This window comes from Coptis chinensis, chromosome 9 (assembly GCF_015680905.1).
Source record: "Coptis chinensis isolate HL-2020 chromosome 9, ASM1568090v1, whole genome shotgun sequence".
Classification (NCBI taxonomy): Eukaryota; Viridiplantae; Streptophyta; class Magnoliopsida; order Ranunculales; family Ranunculaceae; genus Coptis; species Coptis chinensis.
The window spans coordinates 25329080-25338674 of record NC_141464.1 but is presented as its reverse complement, the minus strand read 5'-3'; the positions used below and the strand labels follow the sequence as shown (position 1 = coordinate 25338674).

The 9595-nt window shown below is 37.7% G+C and overlaps 1 protein-coding gene across 1 annotated transcript; it reads right to left on the bottom strand.

Moving 5' to 3' along the window:
- Positions 1-3192: 3192 nt before the first annotated feature.
- LOC147475327 (uncharacterized) lies at positions 3193-3792 on the bottom strand. The gene has a single exon (XM_086585377.1). It carries the CDS (start codon positions 3790-3792, stop codon positions 3193-3195), a length of 600 nt encoding a protein of 199 aa, XP_086441503.1.
- Positions 3793-9595: the final 5803 nt, after the last annotated feature.

Below are 9595 nucleotides of genomic sequence, written 5' to 3'. Positions count from 1 at the left end.
AATTGAACAAGTTGAGCCCATGAGTCCACAGAGTTTGGCGTTTGGGCAGTTAACCAAGACGCTTTGTCTTGTTGGGGTGAAAGGAAACACCCTAAGTTTAACTTGATCCGGACTTACGCTAGGATGATGGAATGTAGTGAGAACTTGGTCTATCCTACGATGTCTTTGGTAAGGCTTTCGTGGTCTAAACCATGAAAAACCGGTAACAAGTTAAATATATTAGGGGGATTCGAAAAATCCCCACTAGGTCTGCAAGAACGATGCACCGACTTAGGGCCATTGTTTAGGGCTTTATAAAAATCGAGAGAGGAGTCTCTTGTTCTTTAGCCATTAATGCAGGGTGTAGTGTGTGAAATTCTAGATAGGCGTGTTATATTTATTTCGAAAAACAAGCCTGATTATACTAGAATTAAAACTCTCCGACGTAAGAGGCGAGGAGTGGAAGAAGGAGTACTGAATGCCTCCTTGCTACGCGTTTGAATAAGCGTCTTGTATATCAGCGATTTCGGTGTATTTAACAACTTAGAAACACTAAATAACTTTAAGGAATAAAAATTTGCATTTTTCTGTGAAAATTGGGCTGTTCACACTGAATTTTCCCTTGAGGGCGCGAGTGGGCGCGAGTTGGGCGCGAGTGCCCTCTGTTTTGTCGAATGTCCAGTGTTTTGGGCGCGGGTCGCGCTTCGGTTTGAAGCGGGTCGCGCTCCAGGGTTTTCAAGTTTTAGGCCTTTTATCGTACTCCAAAAATTCTGAAATTTTTACAGTAATTTACTAAGACGTCTATCAAGTAGCCTGTAAAATTTCAGATCAATCGGAGATGTGAAAGTCCCTCTACAGCCCTTCAAAGTTTGCGAAACGGTTTTCGGACACAATACAAACAACCGAATGGTTACCCCATCAAAAAAAAATCCGAAAATTGCCAAATTTTTACTGGAGACTCCTGACAGATCCTACTTGTTCCTGTAAAAAATTTAGAGCAATTGGAGTTCTACAACCTCTCCTTATTGGCTGGTGTTTCAGATATTAAGTGTTTGCAACACTGCAGAAACACACTGGAAACACTCTACTATTTAGGAGGTCAAAACAAATCAAAAACTCATCAAATTTTTACTACAAACTCCTTAGTTAGGATAGATACTCCTAAAAATTATAGAATTTTAGAACTCCCTAAGTAACCTTACTCGTCTGTTTTTCAAGAACATACGGTGTGAAAACTGAAATGCAGCACTGTAAAGATCGTATTTTTTTCACAAGGTAAAACAACTTTGAAAAATCTGAAAATATTCTAGTAAATCAACAACACATTAAATAATATGTATGAAAATTTTCAGAATTTTCGAAAATTTATAAATACCTTCACCGCAGTGTTTTTCTCTGTGAATCCGCAGCCCCTATGCCTAAAACAGTGAACAGTTCCGAAAATTCAAGAAACAAGAATGAAAAATTAAAAGGGTGGGTGGGTAGAGAATGGGGGATTGCCCCTTAGATTCAAGCAATTGAATTCTTGTCTTGAACGAGATTAAGATGGTAGCGGCGCCATTTGATAACCGTAAAAATAATAGAATCCTAAATATTAATGCTACAAGAACACTAATACGTAATCCTACCGTTCTTACGTTTAAATCAATTCTTCTTACTCTCAAAACATCTTCATGCAATATAATGAGTAAGGATTTCGTTCCACTCTTAAACCTTCAAGACTTAAATAGAATTCAATTATTCAAACACAAGGAACAGTGAGAGTGATGTGTTTGGTGTTTAAACTAAAACTAATTATAAATTTAAGACAACTAAATCTAAAGATTCTAACTTTATGAAATTTAACAAACAATAATTAAAATCTAACATCAATAACTACGAAATGACTAACAACCAATAAATGAAATTATATCTAAGCAATAGATAAATGACAAAATCGAATTTGATCAATAATAAACTACTTGATTTATCTAATGAAGCAATAACAATATTTTAATACTTTAAATTAAAACAAGGGAAATGAAAACTAATTAAAATGGAGATTTAATTCTAGATCTAAAAATTATTCTAGATCTATCTTTTTCTAACCCTAAACTCCATTAACATTAGCTTCCTAACCTAACTCCATTAACAAAGAGTCAAGCTTTTGTTTTATACTTCGGATCCAAAATCGTGCATGGGCTTGGAGCCATGTTTTGGGGCGGAAAATTGGGCCCAAAACCCAATTTCTTTAGTCCAAAATGGGCTCCTCAGCTGCAGTTGGCTTCGACAGATGTTTCGTCCACTTCTGCTCCTCTGATTGGGTCAAGGCTTGGTCCATTGGAAAGCTCTTTCCGAGCCGGTCGTTTTGACATAAGGTAGGCCCAATTCAAGGTCTGAGTCCAAAGATATGGTCTTCGGAAGTTCTGGCGTCTTTGTATTTGTTTTACGCTTTGCGTGGACTTTGACTTTTCATCTTTTGACCAGGCTTTACAAAGGCTTTGTCTTCTTGAATCTTGGCCTTTAATCACCGAACTCCTTAGTAACCAACCATTGCTCCTTTATCTCATCAAAGTGGCACATTCCTGCACATAATTGACTTTGAAGCCTGAAATACATAAAAACACGTAATCAGTATTAACTCTTACTTATTACTCACATAATTGGTCTAAAAGTATGACTGCTAAGGGGTTAAAACTACAGTTTTGGGCTCTTATCAACCCTATAAGCCCATAAAACGCTATTTAGCTCATCCACCCAAAGACCCTTCTTGTCTTCTAATTTTTTCTTGATATTATCCATAATGGTCTTATTTGTTGTCTCTGCCTGCCCGTTACCTTGAGCATAGTATGGCGCAGATGTGAAGTGATTAACCTTGTAAGATTCCAAGAAAGCTTTCACTTTTCCTCCTTCGAACTGCATACCATTATCTGATATAATAGCATAAGGCAATCCATATCGGCATATGACTCGTTTGAAAAGGAAATTTACGACATCCTTTTCTTTGATATATTGTAGAGCTATGGCTTCTACTCATTTTATAAAATAATCTGCGACTGCCAATATGAACCTTCTTTTGCCCCTCCCTGGTGTAAGCGGACTGACAATATCCATACCCCATAGAGCAAAAGGCCATGGGTTTGAAACACAATGTAACTCTTCAGCTGGGACATGTATGGCCTTCCCATGAATTTGGCACTACACACACTTTTTTGCGTATCGAAGATAATCCCTTCACATTTGAGGCCAAAAATATCCTTGTCTTGTGATTTTATTGGCCAATGATCTACTAGCTAAATGGTTTCCACATTCGCCTTTGTGAAGCTCGACAATGATTAGATGTGCTTCCTCAAACGATATGCATTTTAAACGTGGACCTCCAGGATTCTTTCGATATAATTCATTATCAACCAATACATATCTTTGGGCACTAAACTTGATTCTTCTGGCCTCATTTTTGTCTTCCACTACTTTCCCATCATCCAAATATGAAGTATATGCTTCCATCCATGACGCCCCAAGTGTGTCAATTTCCATAACTGTTAATCCGTCAATGTCGATGCTCGGCTTCTCTTGAACACCGATATGCAGAGTAGGACCTTCTGTGTTTTCTAGCATCGCTGCCACATATGCTAAAGCATCCACATGCCGATTCTCATTCCTATTGAGATGTTGCAGTCTTATTTTACTGAAATTCTTCAACTTGGATTTTATAAAATTCAAATAATCAACCATATTTTCATATTTTGCTGAGTATCCCCCATTGATCTGGCTTACCACGAGCATCGAGTCACTAAAAATCGATAACTCCTTTATATTAAGAGACTTAGCCATCTCGAGACCAGCTATCAAAGTTTCATATTCAGCCTCATTATATTGTTCGACGCATGGAAACCCAATGTTATTACAGTCTCGAGTCTTTGATTTTCAGGAGTAACCAACACTACTCCGATGCCACACCCCTTTCCTCCATAAGATCCATCGACAAATAGTCTCCAACCATTTGTTCCAGCCCATGGATCGTTAGCATTGATAACATCATCAGGCTCTTGCAGCATTGCGAACTCTTCTTCTTCCATTCCCCAACTGGCATCTTCAGATGGAAAATCAGCCAGGAAATCAGCTAGTACCTGACTCTTTTCCAATATGCGGTTTCGATACTCGACTCCGAATTCATTTATTAGTACCGACCACTTAGATATCCTTCCTGACTTAGTAGTTTTTGCTAGAGTCTGCTTTAATGGGAGATTCATCATCACTATCATCGAATGTGCTTGAAAATAAGGCTGTAATCTTTGAGATGAGAATAAAAGTGCCAAGGCATACTTTTCTATCATCGAATATCGAGTCTCAGCCTCGAGCATCGTTTTACTTTGAAAATACACTGGTCTTTCCAAACAATTTTCTACCTTCACGAGGACAGAGCTTATAGCAAAATCTAATACAGCCAAATAAAGAAGCAAACTTTCTCCCTCATCTAGCTTTGTTAGAGTTGGCATTTCTTGCAAATATTTCTTTAATTCAGAAAATGCGTCTTCACACTCCTCATTCCAACAGAACTTGACATTCTTTTTAAGCAATTTAAAAAGTAGCTTACAACGATCAGAAGTTCTGGAGATGAATCTATTGAGCGCCGCTATTCTTCTCGTCAGCCTTTGTATTTGCTTTCAAGTTGTAGGTGATGACATTTGTTGAAGCGCTCGTATTTGTTCAGGATTAGCATCGATTCCTCGCTTTGTGACTATGTTTCCCAAAAACTTGCTAGAACTGACCCTGAAAGTACATTTTTCTAGATTAACCTTCATATTAAACTCTCTCAAAATTCTAAAAATAATGTCGAGGTCCCTTACATGATCTCCAACTTTCATAGACTTGATGACCATATCATCGATATAGACCTCGACAATACATTTAATGAGTTTCTTGAACATTTTCTCCACTAGCCTTTGGTAAGTAGCCCCTGCATTTTTCAATCCAAATGGCATTCTGATGAAACAATATATTCCACCATTAACCACGAACGCCATTTGTAACTGGTCTAACACAGCCATTAAAATCTGAAAATACCCTAAATAACAATCACAAAAACTGATCAACTCGAAACCAGCCGTTCGGTCAACTAATTCATCAATTCTAGGCATGGGATAATAATCATTTGGACACTTTTTATTTACATTAGTAAAGTTGACACAAATTCGGACCCTACCATCTTTCTTGGATACCACCACTATGTTTGCTACCCATTCAAAATGCTCAACTTCTCTAATGATACCATTAACTAACATCTTCTGTATCTCCACTTGGACTGCATCTTCATACATTGGCCTTACTTTTATATGCTTCTGATGTACTGGAGTTGCATTTTCCTCTATATTCAGTTTATGTGAACATACTTCTGGATCGATACCGATGAGATCCGACATCGACCACGCAAAAACATCTTGATTTTCTTCCAAAAACACTATCAACTCTTTTATTATATCTTCAGCCATTTCTGTACCGTTGAACATATGATGCTCACCTTCTCCTTTACTGATATTAATCTTATCCACTGCTTCTATGGTTTTCCTTTCCCATGGTGGTTCCTCATGCTTGTTCATCTCTTGAGTGAACTTTTACCTCTCGTATCGTATGTTGGTATCGTGAGGGCAAAGTTTTTCAGAATCGCTAAGCGAGTTTTCCAAGACGCCCCCAATGTCTTGGCTTTTCCCCTTCATCATTCCCTTTACTGTAACGAAATTACACTTTTCTGATTCGGATTGATCCCCCCTAATCTCGTGCAATCCATATACCGTTGGGAATCTGAGTACTTGATAAAATGTACTGGGTACATCTCGCATTTTGTGTATCCATTTCCTCCCCAATATCGCATTGTGATTAGATTGGTGCTTAATGACCACGAACTTCGTCATTACCGTTTGAGGCCCAGCTCGAACTGGCAATTTTAACTCCCCAGCAGGTTTGGTAGAAGTTCCATTAAAACCATATAAATCTGACGACAGCTCGCATTTTGTGTATCCATTTCCTCCCCAATATCGCATTGTGATCAGATTGGTGCTTGATGACCACGAACTTCGTCATTATCGTTTGAGGCCCAGCTCGAACTGGCAATTTTAACTCCCAAGCAGGTTTGGTAGAAGTTCCATTAAAACCATATAAATTGAACTTTGGTGGTTTTAAATGCGTCTCATCGAGACCAACTCCTTTGAATGCTTTCCAAAATAAAATATTAACTGAACTTCCATAATCTACCAATATCTTTTGTACATCATAGCCCGAAATACGTAGAGTGATTAGCAAAGCATTATCATGTGGCAACATTACCTTTGACAAATCCTCCGGTACGAGCATGATTGCTCCAGGAATGCTAGGCGATATCAACTACTGACTTACTGGCACTGGCTCGATATTGACCTCGAGAACTTCTTTGACAGTCAAGATCTTTCTTATCTTGTCTCAAACAATCTTTTTCTGAGGAATTTCTCCCTTGTAAATCATGTTTATTATGCCCAATGACTTTTCTCTTATGGTTGTTATTTCTGCAGGTCTAACATCGGCACGAAATTCTCTTAGTTTCCCATCTTTCATAAACCTGTCTATCTCCTTTAATAACTAGAGACACCTATTTGTCTCGTGGTTCTCAATCTTGTGAAATTGACAATATGGCTTTCCTTTCATTTCTCTAAGAGTGTATTTCGGCCATACCACAAAATCTTCCTTTGCTATTCGCCGCAAAATATCTTCTGCCGTGGAATTTAGAGCTATGAAATTACTAGGATCAAGCTTTTCTTTCAATATTCTGTCATACTTTCTTCGCTATTAAGAATGATTATCTCGATTTGTATAATGCTCCTGAGGTCTTTTGTTATCTGACCTCGAGGAGTCTCGATTCTCATATCGATCATTATTATCTTTCTCTTTTTTACCCGCGTCAGTGACTTGCAAAACCGCTTGCACCGTGGCGGTTCTTAACCCTTCTTCTACTATGATATCTCTATCCACCTTATCATACAACTTTTGCAAAGTTTTCACTTATTTCCTCAACAGATATTTATGCATATAAGATCCTGGGATTACCCCCGCTTGAAAAGCTATGACCGCGAATCATCTCGACTCATCAATCTTTCCTTCGTGTTTTGACCTTGAACCTTGTTAGAAAATCTTTTAATGACTCTTTCTTTGCTTGCTTTAAGCTGGAATAAAGCGACACGACACTTGACCTTTGGCTTCACCCCTCAAACGGTGACCATAATTAGTGAAGAACCTTTCTTCAATCTCTCTGAAACATGAAATGGATCCTTCTGGAATTATGCAAAACCACTTTAATGTTTTTCCTTTCAAACTTGATGAAAATGAACGACATAACACAATATCCCAATATTTGGTGCCCTGATATATCGAGAACATATGTCGATAATCGATTTTTGCTTTTCTAGATCATTCATTCTCAACAAATCTTTAATCTTCATATGTAACACTTTTGACGTCTTCATTTTTAAAAATCTTCTCATGGCAATACTTTGAGGCATCCCAGAAATTGAGTAAAAATGATTTGCGTGTCTCATTACAAACCAGCAGAGCGGCCCCTTCGGCAGTCAGGGTATGACAATTACTCACTAAAGAAGGTATCTCTATAGAAAGGTGCCCAGAGACAATTTGTAGAAGTTCGAAGACATTGGGGGCCGCCTATAGATACGTTGCACAACAGCAACAACTCAATTAGTTGAGGTGCACTACCACACTCGCAAGTCTCAAAAGGTCTCAACTCTCAAGTTGCCGGACCATGGGCTTATTTCAAACTCTAGGTTTCACTATAATGGGTCAGCTATATGTCGCTATGGGACCATCTAATTAGGGTTAGGGTATAGCCATCCAATTGCATCTGTCTATTTAAAGCAACCTAAATTTCAGTCATAGCAATTGCCATAGACGGCAAAAGCCCACAGGTATGAAAATGGGGAAACAATTAAGAGAAAAAAATAATGTGTTTACTAGTCTGAAGTTGAAATTGATCCCAATGATGAGACTATGAGAGTAGCTCATATTGCAAGTGCCGTATGACACACATGTGCTAAATGCTAACTATAGCTATGCTATGTGTGTTTGATTTGAAACGGATCTCTGAGGGTCACTTCACAATTCATCTTCTGCTTTCTTTATTATATTTATTTATTCGTCTCTTTATTATTTTAAAATATAAGTTTCAGTTTAGATTGAAGCCTGTGAGGAAGTATAAATTGGAATTACCGGCTGAAGTTAATTTTAATTTTTGAAAATAAGTTTCAGTTAATTTTAATTTTAATCTGAGGCTTCACTTTTATACTTGCGTAGTTTTTAGTTTTCTTAAAAGAGTTTGGAAATTTAGCACTTTGCACTTTTGCTGTACTAATTTGTAGCAGGAAATAGTTTGGGACCCTTCAACAGTTTTAATTCAATTTGCAGCGTGAGAATACGTTTGTGTAAATGAACAACTAAAAAGAGAATGAATAACAAGATGAATTTCGTCTTATTAAGGGAACAATTAGGATTTAGGACAACCTACCCAAACTCCAGTAGGGACTCGACCTGAGTATCCGAATGGGTATTGAACGATTATATGATTGGATCTGATATAAAAAAAAATTGGCAACCGAGGCCCCAGATACAGATGATTAATAAGTTTGGAGCTTTTTTCTTCATTTTTTTTTTAATAGATAGCAAAAAGTTGATACAACTCGTCTTGGAATCGATGGAAGCTGGCTTTTACTGCTAAAAAATAAAAAAGACTTGGCGGATTCAGTCATAGATATGGGCATGATGAATGATGAATCAACCTTCTTGGACAATAAACAAGTTTGCATACACTAAAGGACTTTTTTAGAGCTAATGTTTATGCCATGATAGACTCCAAAAGACATCCGACGATTCTTCATTTAACTCTTTGACAATGGACTGGCTGTCTGAGCAGATAACAAGTTGAGATGTACATGCTTCCTGCACATATAATTTCACCATTCCATGAGTTGATAGTGAATCCTGCTCCAACCTTCGTAGAAAGTGGATAAAAACTACCATCAGAAGAGAGCATAAATAATAAAGGGATATGACTGTTTGGAATAAGATACTTAAGGATAATAGGGTGTTTGGAATAAGATACTTAAGGATAATAGGGTGTTGACAGGTATTATTATGGATCGATTAGCTTGATGTAAAATTTGAATAAAGTTACGCCTCTTTGTAGCTCTTGTCAAAAATGATGTTGTTTCTTTCAGTCCAGATGCAGTAAACAATAGTAGCTAATAAGGAAAGATTTTCAAGTATACTTAATACTCTCCTTAGTAGTGCAATGTGTTACTAAGAAGCAAACCAGATCATACTCAGAGAAGGGCACCCAAACAAGGCATGTTCAACAATTTCACACTCAGTTAGACATCGAGGACAAATGTCAGAATCACAGCAATGTCTAGCATAAAGAAGCTTCTAAGTTGGAACTTGGAAGGATGCAGTTCATGGCTTTCCAGATAAACAATTTTGAGGACTTCTTTCGTGCGCCTAATGTTTCGGTACGCGCGTTTTTGGGCCACACATTTCGAAAAATGCAACCGGTAGCCTAAGTTTGCACAAAAGGTTATTCTTGGTATTTCACATTAGAGGAGCC

Excerpts from the sequence above, each read along its gene's own strand:
- LOC147475327 (XM_086585377.1), bottom strand. The coding sequence starts at position 3,792 with ATGGCTAAGTCTCTTAATATAAAGGAGTTATCGATTTTTAGTGACTCG.